We start from the raw sequence: 25,679 nt of genomic DNA on the forward strand, positions 1-25,679 counted from the left end.
ATGTAGAAGGTTCTGTGCCAGATAGAGGAGTTGTAAGGAATGTAAAGGAAGAAATATGGGCTGTTAATAGCATTAAAAGTCACAGTAGTCTCAATACGCTGGAAATAAGTTTGAAATAACTGATGCTAAGGAAAATGTGACTTTAAATATGTTTAAATAGAAAGCTAATTATCACACTCTCCTAACAATCTTGGCATATAGCAGCACACTCTGGCCTTGACTGAGCCTGCCCACATGTTTAGGTCACGATCTTCTGCTACCTAACGTGTGGTCCTTGATGGCAGCAGCATTCTCTTGGGAACACAGAAGTGCTTGGGCCCCACTCGAGCTTCTGAATCAGTCTGCATTTGTAAACCACGTCTCTGGGCGCCTGGGTGGCTCAGTCGATTAAGCATCTGCCTTCAGCTCAGGTCATGATCTCAGTAGTCCTGGGATTGAGTCCCGCATTGGCCTCCTTGCTCAGTGGGGAGCCTGCTTCTCCCTCTCCTTCTCCTGCTCTCTCCCTGTCAAATAAGTAAAATCTTAAAAAAAAAAAAACAAAAACAAAAAAAAACTCCATACATTCTTCTGCACATTAAAGTTTGAAAAGCAATGAGATATATAACTAAACCATCAACACCTTCAACCTTCAAGTTAACAGTTCAGAAAATTTGACAAGTGAAAATAATTCATCTTTGGTGATACTTTAATTTTAAAAAACTCCAGAGGACATATTGGGGGTATTTTTAGTTATTTGGAAATGTTAGCAAGCTCGTAAATAAACTTTAACAATTGTGGTAACAATGGCATTCACTGCCCCCAAGCTATTAAGCAGCATCTCTGACCATATCATTTTGGCCTCTGCTTTCTGTCCTAACAATGGATGACTTACTTAGGCTCTTTCAATGCACTGTGCTGTTTCTTTACACTAGTGTTTATACAAGCTCTACCTCCTGACTGAATTCTACCCTCCCCACGGCCCCAGGAAACCTTCCCTATAAGCCCTCTGCGTATCTTTAGCATGGGTAATTACAATAAACTCCTCGGTATCACCCAAACTTTTGTCCCACTCCTGCATCTCCATGGGCCCTGCACAAAGAACACAAGCAATGACTGAGGAAAACGACATCCCGAGTCTCGAAGCTGTCTGCTCTCTGTCTGCTCTCCGATGGCTCGACTTTTGAGGTCCGCCACCCCTCATCAAAGCTTCCTGCTTGGCTTCTGAGGCTTTGCTGACCCTCCTCCCACCTCCTCTCCTGGCTCCTCCTCCGACCCTTGAATTGGGGGGCGTTTCTAAAGGCTCAGTCCTATTGGTTTTTTTCTGTGGTGAATCGATATTACAGGTGAACCACCAAGAATAATTTGCAAGTTAGGATCCCAAATCCTCTAGGAGATGACTGGTAGGAAAAGGGTCCTACAGAATAAATGTAAAATTCTTTCCTTTCTCATCTTAGACAGTTATTTTATTTTATTTTTTAAATTTATTTATTTGACAGACAGATCACAAGTAGGCAGAGAGGCAGGCAGAGAGAGAGAGGAGGAAGCAGGCTTCCCGCTAAGCAGAGAGCCTGATGCGGGGCTCGATCCCAGGACCCTGGGATCAGGATCTGAGCCAAAGGCAGAGGCTTTAAACCCCTGAGCCACCCAGGCGCCCCTTAGACAGTATTTTAAAAGACTGGCTTTTGTCATTACCAAAAGAAAAAACTCCCCAGAGCAACTGGAAATCTGAGAGAATTCAAAAGAAAAACCTCCCATACCTCCCAGAGAAAATCCCAGTTAAAATCGATTTCTTCTGGATTGCCTACATATCTCCTCTATCAGGTTTATCATCATTGTTCATTAAGAAGAGCAGTTAAGAACACAGACTGGAGCCAGACTGCCTGAGTCTGTGTTCAAACTCCCATCATTTCCTAGCCACGTAGTCTCGGGCAAACTCCATAACCTGTTTCAGTTTAATCATCTGTAAAATGGAAATCATAATACCCACATTCTTGTTTCTACAGATTGGAAGTGTTTATAACATACCCGAGAATGCCTAGTATGAAATTTATATTGCATGATAACTCGGATTATTCTAAAAGCTATCTTTCTGTATTACTAGTAAAATTTCAGGTAAGTTATCTAAAAAGCAATAAAATAGTCATGAATAATGATCATGTATATTAAAGAACAAAAAAACAAAACCTCATCCTGATCCTGGAATCAGAAGGTCAAAGCGTAGTGATCTACAAATGGGAACAGAGACAAACCTTATCACCCCCTAGAGGCCACTACCTAGAAATAAGTGCTCCAATCTCAAGTTTTTTAAAGTATATTTCTAAACTAACCAAGGTCAGAAATATCTAGAACACATCCCATCTATAAGTAAGCTAAGGAGAAGACTGCTTGAGCAACTTCCCCAGAATGTTAAGTAAACAGATTTTAGTGGATCTTTCCAGGAGTTTATAACGAAATACGATTTACATTGTATAATCATCTGAATTCCTCTTATAATGAATACTTGTTCTGAATGGGCACTGTTACGATTTTTACCATATGAGCTACAGAACATTTGATGAAGCAGATTTACAAACCAGAAATAATGTGCATTCTAAGACGTTCTTCCAGGAGGATTCGAGCTGCGCCGATTCACGGTAGGCATTCAGGCGGGGCTGTCCTCCCGCTCCTCCAGGAGGCTCTACGCCACACAAAGAGGGTCTCGGTCTGCCTCTGACAGGATAATATCAATCTTGTTTTCCAAGTGAGCACGCAGCATATCTCGAAGATCAGAAAGGAAGCCTCGTTCGGTGTTGCTGTGTTCACAGAGGACGACAGTTACCCCCTGGGACGCGGCATCCAGAACATCGTGGTGGGACATCTCGCCTGCCGCCAGAGGAAAGGGCAAAGCCGTAAGTACCAGACGAGCGGCCTGCCGAGCGCCGACCCGCCACTGCAGAAACACCACGCTCGCGCTGTGTAAAAAGCAGAACTGTACACACAAACCTAGAAAGTTAGGTACAGGTTTTCTTCCATGTCCTCCAATTGAGAGAGAGACAGGCCATCCCACCGAGAATTCCAAATTCTTTCTCTGTGGCCCGTTGAAAACAAGAATCTAAAAGCTGCATATGCTACAGTATCTCCCACTGCCAGACCTGTAAGGACGTCCATTCAAAATGCTTCCATTTGGGGTCCCTGGGCAGGAGGAGCTCACTCTGACTCCATCTCTGCTCAACTCAGGGTTAGGAATTTGAGCCCTGCATTGGGCTCCATGCTGGACCTGAAGCCTACTTCAAAAAAAACCAAAAAATACAAACGTTTCCATTATAAAATAAAAGAGCACTGTTAAGTGAGATGGGGCTTTCAGAAAACTCTCTCATATAAATATTAAATTACAAATACCTCCAGAAAACCCTAGGTATACTTCCCAAAGACTCCTTTATGCTTGGTGAACACCAAATTTTTCAGTATCAACTCCAGTCTAATTCATAAAGATGAAATGAGTTTTAAGGCTATTTCTAAATTAAAGACAAGGTAAAAAATAAATAAATAAATAAAAACAGAGCATTTATTTTCCTTTGACCTAAGCAAAATTTCTAGAAATTCTGAAGTTACTGGTAGAACAGGACCTCATCTTTTGTAAACAGATTTTGGGAAAACTCAAGTGTTCTGAATTTTTAAAAATCCCATTTGCGAATCTGATGACTTCAAATTTTTTTTAAAAGATTTTATTTATTTAAATGACAGGCGAGAGACAGAAATAGTGACAGAGTGGGGAGGAGAGGGAGAAGCAGACTCTCCACTGAGCGGGGAGCCCAATGCAGGGCTCAATTCCAGGACCCTGGGATCATGACCCAAGCCAAAGGCAGACATCTGACCCACTGAGCCACCCAGGCACCCTCATGACTTCAAATTTAACAGCAAAAAGACACTGCACAATTTGGCTTACTCATAATAAGCATAATTCTGAAATATGTTTAGAGCCCTAAAAGCATAAAAAATTGGGGCGCCTGGGTGGCTCAGTCGGTTAAAACCTCTGCTTTCAGCTCAGGTCATGATCCCAGGGTGCTGGGATCGAGTCCTACATACGGCTCTCTGCTCAGCAGGGAGCCTGCTTCCCTCCCTCTCTCTCTGCCTGCCTCTGTACCTACTTGTGATTTCTGTCTGTCAAATAAATAAATAAAGTCTTAAAAAAAAAAAAAAGCATAAAAAATTGAGAGAAGCTTCTTAAGGGGAAAAATAACATTTTTTTTTCCCTGAGAAATTTCCAATCCCCCACACTTCACCCTGCTCCTCAATACATGAAATTTCATATATAGAATAATTTTTATTCATTTTTTAAAGATTTTATTATTTATTTTAGAGAGAGGATGTATGAGCAGAGGGGCAGAGGGAAAGAGAAAATCTCAGGCAGACTGCCTGCTGAGTGCGGTGCCAGCTGAGTGCGGTGCCCGCCTCGAGACGGTGCCCGCCTCGAGACGCTGAGATCACGACCTGAGCTGAAACAAGTGTCAGACGCTTAACCTACTGAGCCACCCGGGGGCGCCTAAAACATCTTCATCTGTAATAGTAAAGTATTTAAATCTGAAATAGAAAGAAGACCCTAATGGGCCCACCTAGAAGCTGCGCTTCAGGAGAGACGAGTCTGGTGGCCTGGAGTATTACAAAGGCTCTAAGAAGGCATGAAAGCGGAGACTCTGCAAAGACTCCACAGTAACAGCCGAAGGCAAGTGGGGGGAGAAGCCTAGCTCAGAGGGTCGCTGGGGAAAGAAAGAGCAAATGAGAGGATTTATACCTGCAAGGAGCAAGCTCCCAATCTGCCGGTCTTCCCACAATATTACCCTAATGACCTGATACTACCATGCTCTGCTCAAAGGCGGAGTGACGAACATCAGCGGAGGCCTGTGTGTGTGGTCTCTGAGCTGGTACTTTTTATCCCTAAAGTTATACTCAAAGTGGTACCTCACAGATCACAGACATCCAAGGTCAGCCAGATAAGAAGACACTTTGTATTTCCCCAAATAACCAGATAGGACGACTATTTTAACAATTTTTTTTTTTTTAAAGATTTTATTTATTTATTTGACAGAGAGAAATCACAAGTAGGCAGAGAGGCAGGCAGAGAGAGAGAGAGAGGAGGAAGCAGGCTCCCTGCTCAGCAGGGAGCCCGATGCGGGACTCGATCCCAGGACTCTGAGATCATGACCTGAGCCGAAGGCAGCGGCTTAACCACTGAGCCACCCAGGCACCCTATTTTAACAATTCTGAATTGCATTAATTTACCTTATGCACATACTGCTTAATAATTTAAAAAAAAAAAAACAAACACCTAGTTTTAAGAAGGTCATTATTTGGGCGCCTGGGTGGCTCAGTTGGTTAAGCAACTGCCTTCTGCTCAGGTCTTGATCCTAGAGTCCTGGGATTGAGTCTCACGACGGGCTCCCTGCTTGGCAGAGAGTCTGCTTCTCCTGACCCTCCCTCCTCTCAGGCTCTCAAACAAATAAAATCTTTTATTTTTTTTTTAGATTTATTTATTTATTTATTTGACAGACGGAGATCACAAGTAGGCAGAGAGGCAGGCACAGATAGAAGAGGAAGCAGGCTCCCTGCGGAGCAGACAGCCCAATGTGGGCTTGATCCCAGGACCCTGGGATCAAGACCTGAGCTGAAGGTAGAGGCTTTAACCCACTGAGCCACCCAGGAGCCCCTCAAATAAATAAAATCTTAAAAAAAAAAAAGTCATTATTTATAAGAAAACAATCAGAGGTGCCAAATAGAGATATGCCACAAAACAAATGGTCTATACCCTTAAAAATGACAGTGCTCTGGACAAAGAAGCATTCCAGATAGATGACATATTAAATAAATGTTTTAACAATATTAAATTCCTATATTTGATCACTGTCTATGATCATATAATATCTTCATTCTTAGGACACATATGCTGAGGTATTTAGGGATAAGACAAAAGGTCATGTATACAATTTATTTTAAAATGGTTTTGGGGGAAATATGTAAGTAGAAATATATTTATACACACACATATATATACATGCAGACATATATAACGTGTATATGACACAGAATGTGCAGATGTGGCAAAATATAACCCTTACTGATCTTTATTATTCATTTATTTAAGTAGCTCCTTGCCCAGTGTGGAGCCCAGCGTGGGGCTTGAACGACTGTTAAATTGAGACCTGAGCTGAGATCAAGAATTGGATGTTTAACTGACTAAGCCACCCAGATGCCCATATAACCATTAGTAATCTAAGTGAAGGGCATACGAAAGTTTATTGTACTATCCTTGCAACTTTCTACAGGTCTGAAATTCTTTCAAAGTAAAATGTTATAATTAATATCATTTTTAAAGATTTACTCCTGAGCAGGGAGCCTGATACGGGGTCCGATCCCATGACCCCGAGATCATGACCTGAGCCAAAACAAAGAGTCAAACACTTAACCAAATGAGCCACCCAGGTGTCCCCATGACTGTTTTAAAGTCAGTTAAATACTCAGTTGGTCAAGCATCCAACTCTTGGTTTCAGCTCAGGTCATGATCTCAGGGCTGTGGGATGGGGCCCCAGGTTGGTCTCTATGCTCAGCAGACTGTCTGCTTGAAGATTCTCTCCTCTACCCCTCCCCCGCTTGCTTTCATGCTAATAAATATTTTAAAAATTAAAATATTAAAATTTAATAGTCATATAATGCTATAAGCTATTTTGTCAAATTATTTATACACTGGAAGTTTATTTCAATCTGGTACAAGTTTGAGGACCTATAAAAATTTTACGTCTTTAGAAGAATAGAAAATGGGTAATGGTTGTGTACGTTTTTAATAAGCTCAGATACTGCTCTGCTATACTTCCAGATGTGACAGTATTAAGTCCAGCAGCCTCTGAAGGAGGGTGTGCTAGACAGATAATAAGGGGCATGGACATGGGGGGCAGGAAAGTAGTAATAATGCAAAGTCCTAGGAAGTAGCCATGGGGGTTAAGACCCTCGATTCCGGTCCTAGAAGTCAAAAAAGTAATTTTTTAAAAAGATTTTAAGTAATCTCTATACCCAACGTGGGGCTTGAACTTACAACCCTGAGACCAAATATTACATACTCTTTCTGACTGAGCTAGCCAGGTGCCCTGGAAAAAGTTAATTCTTAACTCCCGCTCTCTTAACCCTAAGGAGGAACAGAGGTGGAAATGCAGCTGGTATCAGGAAATGTACTAAGTGCCTCCAAATCCTCTGAATGAGAGGCCAGGTCACCTGTCAGATGCTTTCCCCTATGACAGAAAGTAACGCCTGGGTGCCAAACAATGACTATCCCACAGAAATGCATCCTGGAGCTGAAGGACAAAGCGACGGGGACTGGAGAGGAAGGCGTGACCATCAGGGCAGGAGTCAGGGACAGGAAACGTTTCTCTGAGGAGGTATCTGAGCTTATCCCTGGAAGTGTAAAGGAAGGAGCCAGAAAGACATTCTAGCCAGAGAAAACCGCATAAGCAGAGGCCGCATGGAAGAGAACGAGCATTTAGGCTCGCCCGAGACACATAAAGGAAATCGCTGAAGGCTTCGTAGCTAGGATAGTGTCATACCCAATAAATTTATACTTGTGAAGAACAGTTCATTTGGGAGGCCTATGTGGAAGAAAGACTAAGATTAGGGACTTGATGAAGTATTTCAAGTAGGCGATGATGCCTGAGTAGAGAGAAAAGGAAAGGCTCTATGAAGATTCTGGAGCTAGAGCTGATAGGAGCTAATGACTGGCTGTAGGGCCGAGTAAGAACCATTTTCTGGCTAAGGTGGGAGGGTAGAAAGTGTCCTATTACCTGACATGAATCATGTGTAGGAAAGAAAATAGGTTAAATAAATGCTCAACATCAATCAGTCTTTTATATAATCTAATAATAAATTGCTAAATGATTTTTTCCCCTCTACAAAAAATATGGCCTGTCTCCAATTTCAGTACAGTTCCTGTTTAGTTCAGGTTCAAACAATAGTTATTAAATCCATTTATCTATCAAGTGCTGTTCTAAAATCTATGTTTTATCTCATAAAACAAACCAAGTTTGGGGAAGGATACACACATGAAAAGAAAAAGAGAGCCAAAGTCTGTCCTACCTGTGAGGTAAAGGTCGGCCTCCGTCCCCTGCAGCACCTTGCTTCCAGAACCAGCGCACAGGGCCACAACTTTGACTGGAGACTCTTCAAAATAAAAGAAACAAGAAAACCAATACTTTACAATTCCCCTTCATTTTAACATTGTAATTTGTACCAAGAATCCATCACATAATGCAAACTTCAGTCCTGGTCTCATCACCAGTACAAGAACTTCGCTTACTGAGTTTTAAAAAGTAATAAAACATGTCTTCACAGAAACAAGAAGATTATTTTTTGATATTGCATAAATAACCCAACACAGGGCTGTTATTTCTTCAGACATATGCGGCTGCACAAGCCTACGTAAGACGTACGCGGCTACACCGCTGAACAGTGCTAACTGCGCGGCTCTAGGCTTTGTCGCCGCTGCAAGGTAAAGTGACCTCTCCTGGGTTTCCGGGCAACAGTGAGAGGTAGACAGATACTGTCACTGTTCTCAAGTGAGGAACCAAAACAGCTACTTAAAGGAATGCTACCAAATTGATCTGACATATATTTTAAAATAGATTTACTCTAAAAGAACAACCTTTGAAGAGTTGAAGAGTAAAACGACAGAAGCTTTGAAGCCCAGATCCACAAGTATTTCACCCTTAAGGATTCTAGAATGGATACTTTATTAGTGGTCACTCCATTAGAGGTATTTTAGATTTACTGATTTGAAAGAGAGAGAGTACATGCACGTATGCGCAGGGTTGGGGCAGAGGGAGAGAGAATCCTCAAGCACACCCCCCACTGAACAGGGAGCCTGACACAGGACTCCATCCCAGGACCCTGAGATCATGACCTGAGCCGAAATCTAGACTCAGATGCTTAACTGACTGAGCCACACAGGTACTCCTAGGGGTGCTTCAAAAGAGTGGCTGATGGTACTCTCTGCATGGAGAGTCCCAGGATCCCCAGGCCTGTACCAACTTCAGCTACAGCTGTCCTGTCAGGGTGCCCCCTGCATAAAGCCCCTTGGGACCTCCCCAGCCCATGCACCACCACCGCTCCAGCTGCCCCTCCGAGGCACCCCCTGCACAGAGTACCCTGGGACACTAGCTTTACACCCACTTTAGCTTCAGTTACCCTGTTGGGATGTCCTCTACACCGAGAGCCGAGGGACACCCCAGTGTGCACCCACTTCACCTACAGCTGTCCTGTCAGGGCATTCTCTGAGAGCCTCAGGACCATCCCAGTCCATGCCCACTTTAGCTCCTGCCATCCCATTAGGACAGCCCCAACAGAGAGTGCTGGGACTCCAAGCCCATGCCCGACACCGCTCCACCCAGCCAAAGCCACTGAGCACACACAGCCTACACAGGGATGGTCATAACCCTTCAAGGTTAGAAGCAGCTGTTCCACCTAATTCATAGAAATGAACACAGAAAGTCAAGCAAAACGAGAAGACTGAGGAATAAATTCCCAACGAAAGAACAAGACGAAACCTCAGAGAAAGAACTAGATGAAACACAGTTAAGTAAAATGCCAAGCAAAGTTTAAAGTATGGTCATAATGAGAGGAAAGTGGAAGAACTTCAACATAGAGCCAGAAAACAAAAACCTATCGGGGTTGAAAAATAGAACTGAAATGAAAAATACACTCGAGGGAATCAACAGATTAGTGGGTGCGGAAGCATGGATCAGCAATCTGCAAAACAGGCTGATGGAGCACATCCAACCGGAACGGCAAAAAAGAAAACCATTTTTTAAAATGAGGATATGGTAATGGATCTTTTCAACAACATCAAGCTAACAAACATTAGCATTATGTGTGTCCCAAAAGGAGAAGAGAGAAAGAATCATAAAACTTATTTGAAGAAACAATAGCTGAAAACTTCCCTGACCAGAAGGAAACAGACATCCAAGTTCAGGAAGCACAGAGTTCCAAACAAGATGAAGCCAAGGAGGCCCATACCATGACACATAATAACTGAAATGTCAGACTAAAAGAGAATTTTATCAGCTGCTTTCCAGCAGAAATTTTGCAGGCCAAAAGGGAATGTTGGTGACATAAAGTGCTAAATGGAAAAAAACCTACCATCAAGAATAATTTACCCAGCAAGATTATCATTCAGATTTGAAGGAGATAAAATGAGCTTCTCAAAGGAGCTCATCAACACTAAACCAGACTTACAAAAAATGTCAAAGAACTTCTTGAGGCGGATAAGAAAAAGACACAATTAGAAGAAAGTTATGAAGAAATATGTGTAAAATAAAATAATGTACACAAAAAAACATGAAGGAGGTAGTAAAGAGAAGTCCTTTTAAAATGAGTTCCAAGTGGGGCACCTGGGTGACTCAGTCAATGGGGCAGCCAATTCTTGATTTTAGCATGACATACATTGAGAGAGCACAAGCAGTGGGAGCAGTAGAAGGAGAGGGAGAAGCAGGCTCCCCTCTGAGCAGGGAGCCTAATGTGGGGCTTGATCCCAGGACCCTGGGCTCAATGACCTGAGCTTAAGGCAGATGCTTAACCATCTGAGCCACCCAGGCACCCCAAAGTCTCAATATATTTGAGAAGAATGAACTTGTACCATCCATCTTTTCCGACCACAAGGCAAGAAACTAGAAATCAACCACAAAAAAACAAAAAAAAACTGGAAGAAAACACAAACAACTTAAGAAAACTTAAACAACCAATGGGTCAACAAAGAAATCAAAGAAGAAAATTAAAAAATACAGAGAGACAAATAGAAATGAAAGTACAATGGTCCAAAATCTGAGACACAGTAAAAGCAATTCTAAGAAAAATTTACAATGATACAGGCCTACCTCAAGAAACAAGAAATATCTGAAGTAAACAATCTAACCTTAAAGGAACTAGAAAAAGAACAAAACCCAAGGTCAGTAGAAAAATGAAACAAAAAATCAGAGCAGAAATAAATGAAAAAGACTAAAAAAAAAAAAAGGCTCAAACAATAGGAAAGATCAATGACACCAAGAGGCGTCTCTTTGAAAAGGTAAACAAAATTGATAAAACTTTGGCCAGACTCAAGAAAAACAGAAAGGACCCAAATTTTAAAAATCACAAATGAAAGAGAAGTAAAAACCGACACAACAGAAACACAAAAGATGAGACACTACTTTGAAAAACTACATTCCAACAAACTGAACAACCCAGAAGAAATGGAGGACTCCTGGAAATACACAATCTTCCAATATTGAATCAGGAATAAATAGAAAATCTGAACAGACTGATTTACTAATAATGGAACTGAATTGGTAATCAAAAAACTCCCAACAAATACAAGTCTAGATGAATTTACAGGTGAATTCTACCAAACACTTAAAGAAGAGTCAATACTTAATTCTCCCCCAAACTATTCCAAAAAATAGAAGAGGAAGTAAGTCTTCCAAATACATTCTACAAGGCCAGCATTACTTCGATTCCAAAACCAAAGACACTCCCAAACTAGAGGCCAAAATCCTCATTGAACATAGATGCAAAAATCCTCAATAAAACATTAGCCAACCACATTCAAAAATGCATTCACCACAATCAAGCAGTATTCCGAGGAGGCAAGGATGCTCCAATAGTCATAAAATCAATGTAATATACCACATTAACAAAGCGAAGGATAAAAATCGGATGATCATCTCAAGAGGTGCAGAAAAGTCAATGGACAAAATTCAACATCTGCTCAATAAAGCGGGTTTAGAGGAAACATTCCTCAACATAATAAAGGCCATATATGAAAAACCTACAGCTAACATCAAACTCAATGGTGAAAAACTAAAAACTTTTCCTCTAAGATCAGGAATAAGACATGAATGCTCACTCTAGCCACCATAAGCTGTAGTCATAGCAATCAAACAAGAAATAAAAGATATCCAAATTGATAAGGAAGAAATAAAACTCTGTGGGTGATGTAATAGTATACATAAAAAAACCCCCAAGGGGCACCTGGGTAGCTCAGTGGGTTGAGCCTCTGCCTTCAGCTCGGGTCACGATCTCAGGTTCCTGGGATCAAGCCCCACATCGGGCTCTCTGCTCAGTGGGGAGCCTGCTTCCCCCTCTCTCTCTGCCTGCCTCTCTGCCTACTTCTGATCTCTCTCTGTAAAAATAAATAAATAAAATCTTTAAAAACAACAACAACAAAAAAACACCCAAGACTCCACCAAAAACCATTAAAATTATAAATGAATTCAATAATGTTGTAAAATACAAAATTAAGGGGCGCCTCGGTGGCTCAGTGGGTTAAAGCCTCTGCCTTCAGCTCGGGTCATGATCTCAGGGTCCTGGGATCGAGCCCCGCATTGGGCTCTCTGCTCAGCAGGGAGACTGCTTCCTCCTCTCTCTCTGCCTGCCTCTCTGCCTACTTGTGATCTCTGTCAAATAAATAAATAAATAAAATCTTTTTAAAAAATAAGTAAAAAATAAAATACAAAATTAATATGCAGGAATCTGTTGCATTCCTATACACTAATAATGAAGTAGCAGAAAGAGAAATTAAGGAAACAATTCCATTTACAATTGCACCAAAAATAAAATAGGAATAAACTTAACCAATGAGGTCAAAGTCCTATACTCTGAAAACTATAAAACAGTGATTTAAGATACTGAAAATGACACAAATGGGAAGATATTCCATTATCACAGATTTGAAGAGTACTGTTAAAATGTCCATACTGCCAGATGCAATCTACAGATTCAATGCAATCCCTATCAAGATACCAACAGGATCGTTCATGAAACTAGAACAAATAATACTCAAATTTGTACGGAATCATCAAAGACTCGAATAGCCAAAGCACTATTGAGAAAGAACAAAGCTGGAGGCATCACACTTCCCAATTTCAAGACATACCACAAAGGCTTAATAATCAAAACAGTATGGTACTGGCACAAAAACAGACACCTAGATCAATGGAACTGAATAGAGCCCAGAAATAAACGTACATTTATATATGCTCAATTAATCTTCAACAAAGGAGGCAAGAATATGCAATGGGAAGAAGTCTGTTCAAGAAATGATGCTGGGAAAACTGGACAGTTACCTGCCAAAGAATGAAACTGGACCTGTGTCTTACAGCAACACAAAAATAAACTCAAGATGGATTAAAAACCTAAATGTAAGACCTGAAACCATAAAACTCCTGAAAGAAACACAGGCAGTTAATTTCTCTCACATTGGCCTTAACAATACTTTTCCAGATCAATCTCCTGAAGCAAGATAAACAAAAGCAAAAATTAACTATTGGGACTACACCAAAATAAAAAGTTTTTGCACAGGCATGCCTGAGTGGCTCAGTTGGTTAAGCATCTGCTTTTGGCTCTGGTCAAGACCCTGGAGTCCAGGATCATGGGGAAAAAAAAAATCCCTGCTCAGCAGGGAGTCTGCCTCTCCTGCCCCCCCCACCCTGCTTGTGCTCACTCTCCTGCTCATTGTCTCTCTCAAAAAAATAAAATCTTAATTAAAAAACAAACAAACAGGGACGCCTGGGTGGCTCAGTTGGTTAAGCAGCTGCCTTCGGCTCAGGTCATGATCCCAGCGTCCTGGGATCGAGTCCCACATAGGGCTACTTGCTCCGCAGGGAGCCTGCTTCTCCCTCTGACTCTGCCTTCCACTCTGTCTGCCTGTGCTCGCTCTCACTCTCTCTCTCTCTTACAAATAAATAAATAAAATCTTTAAAAAAATAAATAAATAAAAATAAAAAACAAACAAACAAACTTTTGCACACAAAGGAAACCATCAACAAAATGAAGAGGCAATTTACTAAAAGGGAATAGATATTTACAATGATAAATCCAATAACAAATTAACATCCAAAATACATAAAGAACTTACAACTCAACACTAAAAAAAAAACCAACCCACATAGTCCAATTTAAATGGCCAGAAAACCTGAACAGTTTTTGCAAAGACATACAGATGGCCAATAAACACATGATGAGATAGTAAACATAACTCATCATCAGAGAAATGCACATCAAAACCACAAGGAGGTATCATCACATCTGTCAGAAAGGATGAACTCAAGAAAACAAGAAATATCAAGTGCTGGTGAGGATGGGAGAAAAAGGAACCTTCACCCACTGCTGGTGGGAACGCAAACTGGTGCAGCCACTGTGGAAAACAGTATGGAGGTTCCTCAAAAAAATAAAAACAGGAATACCATATGACCCGGCAATTCCACTACTGAGTATTTATGCAAAGAAAATAAAAACACTAACTTGAAAAGACATATGCACCCCTGTGTTTACTGCAGCATTATTTACCACAGCCAACTAAGGAAGAAACCCAAACGCTCATTAACAGATAAACGGACAAGGGTGATGAGCTAAGTATACATAATGAAACATTACTCTGCCACAAAAAAGGAGATCCTGCCACTTGCAATGATACTGATGGACCTAGAAGGTATTACACTAAGGAAAATAAAAGTCAGACAGAGAAAGACAAATACCATGAGGAATCACACATGGAATCTTAAAAAAAAAAAAAAAAAAGGAGGGGCCCCGGGGTGGCTCAGTCGTTAAGCATTTGTCTGCCTTCGGCTCAGGTCATGATCCCAGAGTCCTGGGATTGAGCCCCACATCGGGTTCCTTGCTCTGTAGGAAGCCTGCTTCTCCCTCTCCCACTCCCCCTGCTTGGGTTCCCTCTCTCACTGTCTTTCTCTGTCAAAAAAACAAATAAATAAAATATTTAAAGCGAGCAAAAGAAATAAACAAAAAGCAGGAGACCGATAAATACAGAGAACAGATGGCTGCCAGAGGGGGGGGAATGGGCAAAGTGTGAGGCGGGTAGGAGACACGTCGTTATAGAATGAATAAGTCACAGGGACAAAAGGTACAGCACAGGGAATAAGTTAATGGTATCGTAATACTACTGTGTGGTGACAGATGGGTAGTCACACCTCGTGAGCACAGCATAATCTACAGACTTGTTGAATAATTATGTTGTACACCTGAAATTAACCTAACATTGTATGTTAAGTATACTTCAATTAAAAAATAAATAAAGCAGGGGCACCAGGGTGGCACAGTTGGTTAAGCATCTAACTCTTGGTTTTAACTTGCTTCATGATCTTAGGGGTCATGAGATCAAGACCCACACTGGGCTCCACTTTGCTCAGTGCAAAGTCGGCTTGGGATTGTCTCTGCCTCTCCCTCTGCCCCTCGCCACATTCCACGCACACCCATACGCATGCATGCTCTTTCTCCCCCAAATAAAGAGATAAATCTTTCAAAAATTAAGTCAATCAAGAAATAAATACAATAAAACTTGGAAGTCCTAAAGAAAAACATTTTAAAAGCAGCTCTGGAGTTGGATCAGAAAGGAAATCCCATCTCTGCCATCCATGTTCTTTGGACACCAACTCCCATGAGTGGTCTGCGGACTAAGTTACCTGTTTGTCTGAACCTCGATTTTATCACCTGTAACATAATAGGAATAATAATAGCTTCCACATAACTAACAGCTAGCATGTACTATACTTAATGTACGCCGGTCAGTGTGCCCTGTCACATGGATTATACTAACACAATGAGTAAGGTTTTATTATTTTTACTGCAGTTTTTATAGATGAGACTACCATGACACAGAGGTGTTCACTGACTTGTCAAAGTTATGCAGCAAAGAGGACACAGAAATCTGAACCCATGGCATTCAGGATCCACTCAACAGTTACGCTCTACCCCTGCCTCTGCAGTGGGAATTCACATACTTAGGACATTCCGTACACTGCTAAGCTCACTGTAGGAGTCCAACAAATATTCTTTGTTCCCCAAAATACTGGGAAAAGCCAAAAGACAAGACAGTGGCTACAAGACACAAACTGCAGTGGGTCACTCTGCACCTCACTGTAAAATATCACCATATGGTAAAATATAACATGTGCATTGTTAATTGGAACAATAACAATTTCCAGCTCTCCTCTTGGCCCATGGTAGAACTGTTTTCATGTCCTGACTTGTCCTGGCAATGTGATTAATTCTGGACAATGAATTGAACAGAAAATGGATCATTTCCATGTCAGAATATGGTTTAAGACCCTCTAAAACTACCTCCCTACAAGAGAAATCAGTCTGCGGTGAGGAGACTTCTGCTGACTTGAAATGAACAGCAAATATGAGAGAGACATAAATCTCGTTTTACAATAAGATGTTTGCCACAGCACCATCTAGTCTACCCTGACTGATAAAAGAAACCAGTCCTCTCCCATGAACTAACATGTTTCCTGTCACTTATATTAATATAACCAAGAACTTCAACTTTTGCCCAAATACTACATAATACTACATTAGTAAATGCACCGGACAAATAAATGGTACATATTTACCTAAGGTCCTTCCTACCCCAAGAGCAAGGCGAACATGAGGTAGTTTAAGGTGCCCCTTGATTCGCTCGATCATGGTAGCCAAGGAAACAGATTCATCCAGTGTGCATAAGCGTCCCATTCCAGCATGCAGGAGCAGAGGCTGAGGAGAAACCGAAGTTAGAAAAACTGTTCATCTTCGTCCTAGTAAACAAACAGCACGTGATGAGAAGAAAACATGCACACTTAGTATGTCAGCTTAGTATGTCAGCACCAGGCTAAAGCCTGGGGATGGAAACCTGACGAAGACATTCTCTGACTTCTACAAGCTCAGACTTCTGGAAAGGCAAATTCTCTCCCTCTCCCTCTCTCTGCCCCTCCCTCCAACCCCTGCTCACTCACAGGTGTTCACACTGTCTCTAAAAAAATAAAAATAAATAAAGGGGTGATACAGGGAATAAGGTCAGTAATTGTATATACTGAAGTACCTGTGGGATCCATTAAGAGGAAACTGTCAGAGAGTCCCTGGAAATATGGGTTTGTTTTTTAACTTTTTACATTAAGAAATCATTCTGAGCTAAAAAATCAAGATATAGGAATCATTATACAAACAGCAATCAGGTTAAAGGAGCAAATAAAATGGTACAGGCGGAGGGTATAAAAGAGATAGAACCTGGAACCTGGAACTGAGTCTCTAACCCTAGAAAGTAGTGCTCTGTAATACTGGGTGTCAACCGTACTTAATGATAAAAAACAGAAACTTCAGGGGCATCTGGATGGCTCAGTCAGGTAAGCATCTGCCTTTAGCCCAGGTCATGATGCTGGAGTCCTGGGATCGAACCTTGCATCCAGCTCCCTGTTCAGTGGGGAGTCTGCTTCTCCCTCTGCCTCTCACCCTGCTTGTGAGCTCTCTCTTGCTCTCTCAACCAAATAAAATTTTTTAATCTTAAAAAAAAAAAAAAAAAACAGAATTTAAAAAATTATTTTATATTATTTAATTTCTTTTTTTTTCTGAGAGAGCGTGGATATATGAGTTTGGGGGAGGGGGAGTCTTGAGCAGGATCCACACCCAGTGGGGAGCCGCACCTCATGACCCTGAGATCATGACCCGAACCAAAAGCAAGAGTTGGACACTTAATGGACTGAGCCACCCAGGTGCCCCCACATCAGAACTTCTTTTTTTTTTTTTAAGTCCTGCACTGCTGTGACCCAAATGCTTCTGCCCCCACACAAATTCAAATGTTGAAATCCTTACGCCCAAAGGTGATGGTATTAGGAGGTGGAGCCCTATGAGGAGGTATTTGGGGGGTACTTAAGTCATAAGTGGGGAGCCCACATTATACGATTCGCTTATACAATACTGCTCCAAGAGGTACCCCGAGTCCTTCCTTTTATGTGAGAACGCAGAGAGAAGGCACCGCTGATGAACCAGGAAGTAGGCCCTCACCAGCCACCACTCCAATCTGTTGGTACTGTATCTTGGACTTCCTAGCCTCCAGAACTGTGAGAAGTAAAATTTCTGTTGTTCATAAGCTATCCAGTCTGGGGTATTTTGTCAGAGCAGCCCAAATGGACTGAAACATCTACCAACAGTTTTCTACTCCTGGCATGTCTTCCTTTCTCAATTTTTTTTTTCCAGGATGCTTTACGCATTCTATACCACCTTGTGCTTCTTTAAGTAACAGTTATCACAGCCTGTCAATCTAACAAACTACAAATGAAACTGTCAAACAAAAATGCACAGTAATATATTTTTGTTACCTTCTCCAGTGACAGAATTTCAGTCTTCTGATAGAACTGTCTGCTCTGCGAAAGAAAAGCCACCACTTGCATCAAGGCCTCCTGACTACAATTCAGACTAACCCGTGTTTGCTCCTCCTCATCAGTCCTATAAAAGAAAAAAAATCACTTGCTCCTTTAGGATAAAGTAAGTGAAATGTATTTTATTTTTTGTAAAGATTTTATTTATTTATTTGAGAGAGGGCACGCACAAGCACATGCTCACAAAAGGGACAGAGAGAGAGGGAGGGAGAATCCCAAACAGACTTTGGGCTGAGCTTGGACTTAGCTGCCAAGAGGCTCAGTCTCGTAACTCTAAGATCATGACCTGAGCGGAAACCAAGAGTCAGATGCTTAACCAGGCACTTAACCAACCGAGCCACCCAGGGGCCCCATGACATGTATTTTTAAACAACCCATTTTACAACTCCTGTAAAAGAGGTTAGATTCCATGAAATTTAAGATTCGATCCCAAACCAAACTATTTTCTAGAACAGTATTTCTCAAACTTCCATATGCATCAGGGGTGCTTGGGTGGCTCAGAGGATTAAGCCTCTGCCCTCGTCCCTCGTCATGATCTCAGGGTCCTGGGATCGAGCCCCACATCGGGCTCTCTGCTCAGCAGGGAGCCTGCTCCCCCACCACTCTCTGCCTGCCTCTCTGCCTACTTGTGATCTCTCTGTGAAATAAATAAAATCTTTAAAAAAACAAAAACAAAAAAAAAACCTTCTGTATGCATCAAAATCTTCTTGTAAACTTCTTTTTTAAAGATTCATTTATGTGAGAGAGAGAGAAGAGGGAGAGAGAATCTCAAGCAGCCTCTGTGTTCAGTGTAGATCCCAACACGGGGCTTACTCTCATGACCCTGAGATCACCACCTGAGCGGAAACCAAGAGTCAGATGCTTAACCCAGGAGAACCCAGGCACCACAAAATCTCCCTGTAGACTTAATAAAACACAGATTGCTGAGCTCTACCTCCCAGATTCAGTAGTTGTAGGTTGTGATCTGAGAATGTACCTTTCTAACAAGTTCCAGGTGATGCTGATGTTGCTGACCCAGGGACCTCATTTTGAAACCATTGTTACAGAACTATTGTTTTTTTTAAATTTTATTTATTTGGCAGAGAGAGAGAGAGAGAGAGGCAGCACAGAGCAGGAGAAGCCGGAGAGGAAGAAGCAGACTCTCCACTGAGCAGGGAGCCTGATGCAGGGCTTGATCCTAAGACCCTGGAATCATGACCTGAGCCAAAGGTAGATGCTTAACCTACTGAGCCTTCCAGGGGCCCTGTTACAGAACTACTCTTAATTCCAGGTGTGCATCAGCAATCTGCTACCTTCTTAAAATGATAGCTGCTGGACTCTTCTACAGATCCAGTGAAAAAGAACTTCTATGAATGGGACTACAGCAAACTGCATTTTTTTAAGGCCCTACGGAAGTTAACTTTCAAATATCACTGAATACAAGATTCTCCGGGACAGATTTTCAAGCAAACTCTATTCTAGTTACATAGATCTAGAATGAAAAGCCAAAAACAAGCATTTTTCTTTTTTTTTTTTTTTATTTTTTTTTTTTTAAAGATTTTATTTATTTATTTGACAGAGAGAAATCACAAGTAGATGGAGAGGCAGGCAGAGAGAGAGAGAGGGAAGCAGGCTCTCCGCCGAGCAGAGAGCCCGATGCGGGACTCGATCCCAGGACTCTGAGATCATGACCTGAGCCGAAGGCAGCGGCTTAACCCACTGAGCCACCCAGGCGCCCAACAAGCATTTTTCATAAGCATCCCATTAACATTGATGTAGGAGCTCCCTGAGTCACCCTCTGAAAAGCAATGCCAAATAGAGCCTCTCCAAAAAGACTGGCATCAGGAAAGTTCGCTATTTAACCGTAAACTCTAAATATAATCATAGAAGTCTAGAACTAAAAGACACCTTAAAAGAATCTGGAAGAGGGGGGTGCCTGGGTGGCTCAGTGGGTTAAAGCCTCTGCTTCCGGCTCAGGTCATGATCTCAGGGTCCTGGGATCGAGCCCCGAGTCGGGCTCTCTGCTCAGCAGGGAGTCTGCTCCCCCACCCCTCGCCTGACTCTCTGCCTACTCGTGATCTCTGTCAAATAAATAAATAAAATAAAAAAGAATCTGGAAGAGTAGTTGTCAACACTAGAATCATCTGTGGAGTTTGGAAGAAAAAGGAAAAACTGCCTGGACTCCAATTTAGTGGTAAAACCCAGATATTACCTGTAACAGGGAAAAACTAACACCAAATGTGCATCAGTTGGGGGGGAAAAAAAGTTCATCAGTTAGGAAGAATGCTTAAAGAAACCTGGTACATCTAAAATAAGAAACATTACATATCAGGCAAAGAGATCTTCTATAACTATATGGGATGATCTCTAAGACACCCTGCTAATAAGAAAGACAAATACAGCATATCATTTAATTAAGTGGGGGAAAACACCCAAAAAACTATACATTTCTTCAGATCCCGGTATATGTATGGAAAGATACCCACTTCTCGGAAAACAGGGACAAGATCCTTTGCAAGGAGGACTTCTGTATTGTTTGAAATTTTATTTATTTGTATCACTGTCTTTTAATATCAGTACTTACACAGTATTTCAATAAGGTACAAGACTGCCATTATTGGAATCTATAAAGTCCTATAATTTCTCTTGAGAGTCTTTAAATTCCTCAACACTATTAAAAAACATTTTCAATTATAAAAGGTCTACACTTAAAAACCTCTCTTAAGAGGCACCTGGTTGGCTCAATTGATTAAGCATCTGACTTTGGCCCAGGTCATGATTTCACGATCCTGGGATTGAGCCCCACATTGGGCTCCCCGCTCGGCAAGGAGTCCGCTTATCTCCCACTCCCTCTGCCCCACCCCGCTTGTGTGTGCACGAACATGCTTGCTCACTCTCCCTCAAATAAATAAAATCTTTAAAAACAAAACCAAACCAAACCACTTATGGTTGTAGCCTGATAGAGATTTCCATTTTATTAAAATCTTTATTTTTTTTTTAAGATTTTAGTTATTTATTTATTTGACAGATAGAGATCACAAGTAGGCAGAAAGGCAGGCAGAGAGAGAGAGAGGAGGAAGCAGGCTCCCCGCTGAGCAGAGAGCCCGATGCGGGGCTCGATCCCAGGACCCTGAGATCATGACCTGAGCTGAAGGAGGAGGTTTAACCCACTGAGCCACCCAAGCGCCCCTTTACTTTTGTTTGTTAAACAATTACTAAGTTCCAGCTTTGTATAACTTGTCTTTTAACATGTTTCAAAAGGCATGAGGATAAATTAGCTTCAAAGGAAACCTTCTATGAGGCACCATTTTGGTATCTCTGCCCTAAATAAATGATTGGCCTTATAAGAGACACCTGAATGGTCTGTTTGTTTTTCCCTTTAAAGTATTCAGGAGGACTTGGGAGAAAGGGGAATCCTCTTGCACTGTTGTTGTGAATGCAAACTGGGTGCAGCCACTCTGGAAAATAGTACCGAGTTCCTCAGAAACTTAAAAATAGAACTCCCCTACAACCCAGCAATTGCACTACTAGGTATTTATCTAAAGGATAGAAACATAGTGATTGGAAGTGGTACATGTACCCCAGTGTTTATAGCAGCAGTGTCCACAATAGCCAAAATACAGAAAGAGCCAAGATGTCCATCAACAAATAAATGGATAAAGAAAACATGGTACATATATATAATGGCTCGGCCATCAAAAATAATGAAATCTTGCCATTTGTACCTATATAGATGAACTAGAGTACTATGCTAAGCAAAATAAGAGAAGACAAATACTGTATAATTTCACTCGTATGTAGAATTTTAGAAACAAAACAGATGAACACAGAGGAAGGGAAGGAAAAATAAAATAAGATGAAAACATAGAAGGAGGCAAACCATAAGAGACTTTTTTTTTTTTTAAGATTTTATTTATTGTTTGACAGAGACACAGCAAGAGAGGGAACATAAGCAGGGGGAGCAGGAGAGGGAGAAGCAGGCTCCCCACTGAGCAGGGAGCCCAATGCAGGGCTCGATCCTAAGACCCTGAGATCATGACCTGAGCCAAAGGCAGATGCTTAATGGACTGAGCCACCCAGATGCCCCAAAATAAATAAAATTTTAAAAAGTGCTTGGGGGGGCGCCTGGGTAGCTCAGTGTGTTAAGCCTCTGCCTTCGGCTCAGGTCATGATCTCACAGTCCTGGGATCGAGCCCCACATCGGGCTCTCTGCTCGGCGGGGAGCCTGCTTCCTCCTCTCTCTGCCTGCTTCTCTGCCTACTTGTGATCTTTGTCTGTCAAATAAAATCTTTAAAAAAAAAAAAGTGCTTGGGAATCACTTTTACTAGAAACTGAAAGTAAATCCATGTAATCAGTGTTATCAATAGGGTTTATCTATATACTCTCAGGTAAAAAACCACCTTTCAACGTTATCAGGAGGATTAGAAATATTATAAGCAAAAGGGTATAGCACAGTCCCTCCCACATAGAAAACAGTGTTACTTGTCATTTTACTGTTTTGAAAAGACCCCGTGGAACACCCACATGCAGATGAGAAGTGTGCTGCCCTAGAAACCCACTCCGGGGCAAAATAGATCTAAATAGCAGGGTTATAGAATTTATAAGCAAGATCCATACAGATAAATATACATAAAAAAGGAGAAAAATATATCGTACCTTGTAGAAAAAGAAGTGACAGAAACATCTGTAATATCTTTCACTACAGAAATGACTTTGTCCAGGTCTTCGGTGCCATTAACACTGAATTCGACCCTGTGCGTCCCCGCTGTGGGGTAGGTGGGAGCTTTGGAAGGATGTATGGGCCTGGAGGTGCAAACTCCTAGGGAAAAAATGGTGTCTTTTTTTTTTTTTTTAATTTTAAAAAGAAACTGTTATGAGCAAAATTTTTAAGGAAATGAGTTCTTAAAGATCAATTCTCAGACTCTTATGTAACACACATGCACACATATCTCTTACATATACACCTAAATCCTATATACTAAATCGCCATAATGTAGGATTTTGTACATACAAAACCAATTTGTTTTCAGAATTATTTCCAGAAGACTCTTAAATAACACAAAAACTTGACTCATGAATACTTAGAGGATATACGGAATTTGTGACTGCTTCCTAAATTTATTCATGTAAACCATCATTCTGGTTGCAAATGCTCACAGCCTACTTGGCCACATTAATCCAGGTTATACAATCATAAAAGCTTCAGCCCCAAACGAGTAAACTAAAGTAACTTACTAAAAGTAAAACTAAAACACATAGGCTAAAGTCCTTCATTGTACTGGGCAGGAGTAAGCATTCAATAAAACTCTAAGGTCTGTTTAACTAACGCACGCAGTATATTCTGGAGAGGCCTGAGCTCTGGACTCAATTTAACAAGCGCTTCTCAAACTTCCGGGTGCCAGGCACTGTGACACTTGAGTGAGGACTCCCAAAGCTCAATCCAGCAATGAAGACTGCCTATGCTTTCCGTATTCATTAAGGACAAAATTTTCGTTTATCAAATACGGTTGCCAGATTCCACAACATTACTTTTAAATATATAAAAATAAAATCATTGTACCCACAGCTAAAGCAATTAAAATTCTTTTGGAAAGACATTCTAAAATTTCAAAGCATTTGTAGGGAAAATAGTTAACAGGAAGGAATAAGAGGCTTCTCACCAAGCCCTTTAGCCAACCAGCTGTTGACTCCCTGGGGTGAAGCATCATAGGCTGTGTGAGGAGAGTAAATCCCGACTCTGTTTTCCAGAGCCCGGATCACCAGGCGCTCCTTCCAGGTTTTCCAGGTTATACGCTTCAGGGGTCGGAAGATGGGTGGGTGGTAGGAGAGAATGAGATCCACCTTCTTCTGCAGTGCCTCCTCCATGACTTGCTCGGTCAAGTCAATGGTAAGAAAGAGAGTGTGTACGGTGTGTGGTGGGCTTGGTTCCACCAGTAGCCCAACATTGTCCCAACTCTCAGCAAGGGAGAGGGACGCAAAGTCATTCAAGGAAGAAACGAGCACCTTCAAATCCATGAAGGAGCGGGAAGGATTGCAGACTGGGTTATGAACAAGCCGGACTGTTCTGCGAATGAGGCGTACAGATGACAACATACAGAAATCAGGCAAAACTGAGTATCTGAAGTCAAAACACAGAAAATAGTACACAGACACGCTTTAGGCCTGGACCTTCAAGGGAGCAAAGCAAAGGAGCAAAAGAGCTGTAGTCACATATTCCTGAGTTCAAATACTAATTCTGCCACTTATCATCACACGGTATCTTAGGTAACTCATTTAACCTGAGGTTATTTTCTCATTTACAAAATGGGAGACACTATAACCTACATCAGAGGCCATTCAAGGAGCAAATGAATTAATATGTGTAAGTCACCTAGCATGAGCTTGGTACTTAATACACCAGATGTTCATCCCTACTTCCTGGACCTCACAGAAGCCCTGATTCTTGTTCTCCCCACTCTTGCTTCAACCACTCGCCTCCCTTCTCCAGTTCTTTAAATACCAGATAATCGTAATTTCAAAACCAAGTATTTCCACAAAAATATTTAACAAATTTGTTGAAAAATGTACTCTTTCAGGGGGGCCTGGGGGGCCCAGTCGTTAAGCATCTCCCACTGTCTCTGTGTGTCAAATAAATAAAATCTTTAAAAAAAAAATGTACTTTTTCAGCAAAAAACATTTACTACGACATGTGTGTACTTATTCAGAATCTGACTTGAAATGATGCGGAGCCTCCAAAACCCACTGGAGCCTGGGGTCTTGGAAGATCTTCTGAAGGTCCTTACACACTTCCCTTCCCCGGATTCCAAGCGCTGATACCGCCCCGCTCTCCAGACTCTTCTATATCTGGCAGGCGTGAAAGTAAAGCCCTAGTGGCCCACCACAGTTTTGCGTGATGTACTGCTAAATCTGAAAGAGCCCTTCAAGGTAACAGAGAAGACCCTCCACTTCACAGACCAGGAAACTGCGAGGCTGCGCGTCCTGACGCCGCAGGTAACCACGGGAGGCGGCACAGCGGGTGGGCAGCAGCGCCCACTCTGAAACCGGACCGACCCCCAGAGCCGCGGCCGTGTAAGCCACCTCCTAACGTCTGTTGTTCCGCCCACCTGAGGATAAAAATACCCGCGCCCCGCTGACAGTGTGGTCGAGATGCAACCGTACAGCTGGGAGCAAAGCCCAGTGCCAGCCCTGATTTTAAGCACATTAGTATGGACCACTTGACAGCCTGCAAACTGCACCCTGCTCCGTGACTTCAGATACCTCCCCATTTTAGTCCCACTTCAGACCTTTTCCGGGATAATGAAGAGCCGAGACCCAGCCTGAAGCTCCCGAGTAGGCACTCCTACCCCACTAGCGCCCTATGCCCTCAAGCTACACACAAATTTCCTGCCCGTCTCCTCCTCCGCCTTCCCTCCCAGAAGCACCGTCTTAACCTCCACAGCGTGCACTAACCCCACGCCCGCCACGAACTGCGCTCACTACTTCCGGTCCTGCGCAGGGCCTCCTGGCACTGCAGGATGGGATGGGATG

At 42.0% G+C, this 25,679-nt stretch overlaps 1 protein-coding gene across 5 annotated transcripts; it reads right to left on the reverse strand.

Annotated features, from left to right (window-relative positions):
- Positions 1 to 1,474: 1,474 nt before the first annotated feature.
- On the reverse strand, positions 1,475 to 25,678 carry NIF3L1 (NGG1 interacting factor 3 like 1). Of its 5 annotated transcripts, none has more exons than XM_059168467.1 (7): positions 25,602 to 25,678; positions 23,813 to 24,216; positions 22,809 to 22,971; positions 18,114 to 18,240; positions 16,377 to 16,515; positions 8,074 to 8,157; positions 1,475 to 2,841 (listed from the first exon to the last, which is right to left on the reverse strand). In XM_059168467.1, the coding sequence occupies exons 2-7, from the start codon at positions 24,165 to 24,167 to the stop codon at positions 2,657 to 2,659; spliced, it is 1,053 nt and encodes a 350-aa protein (XP_059024450.1). In that variant the 5' UTR covers positions 24,168 to 24,216; positions 25,602 to 25,678; the 3' UTR covers positions 1,475 to 2,656. The 5 variants fall into 5 exon arrangements, with proteins under 5 accessions (XP_059024450.1, XP_059024446.1, XP_059024448.1 ...); XM_059168463.1 differs by having other exon boundaries at positions 23,813 to 24,270; positions 25,602 to 25,677; XM_059168465.1 differs by lacking the exon at positions 25,602 to 25,678 and adding an exon at positions 25,436 to 25,595 and having other exon boundaries at positions 23,813 to 24,211.
- Between the last annotated feature and the right edge of the window lies 1 nt (position 25,679).

This window comes from Mustela lutreola, chromosome 3 (genome assembly GCF_030435805.1).
Source record: "Mustela lutreola isolate mMusLut2 chromosome 3, mMusLut2.pri, whole genome shotgun sequence".
NCBI classification, from domain to species: Eukaryota; Metazoa; Chordata; class Mammalia; order Carnivora; family Mustelidae; genus Mustela; species Mustela lutreola.

Excerpts from the sequence above, each read along its gene's own strand:
- NIF3L1 (XM_059168463.1), bottom strand. The coding sequence starts at position 24,245 with ATGTTGTCATCTGTACGCCTCATTCGCAGAACAGTCCGGCTTGTTCAT. Across the intron at positions 16,516-18,113 it reads AAATTCTGTCACTGGAGAAG|CCTCTGCTCCTGCATGCTGG; the intron begins GTAACAAAAATA and ends GTTTCTCCTCAG. Across the intron at positions 2,842-8,073 it reads GGCCGACCTTTACCTCACAG|GCGAGATGTCCCACCACGAT; the intron begins GTAGGACAGACT and ends CTCTGGCGGCAG.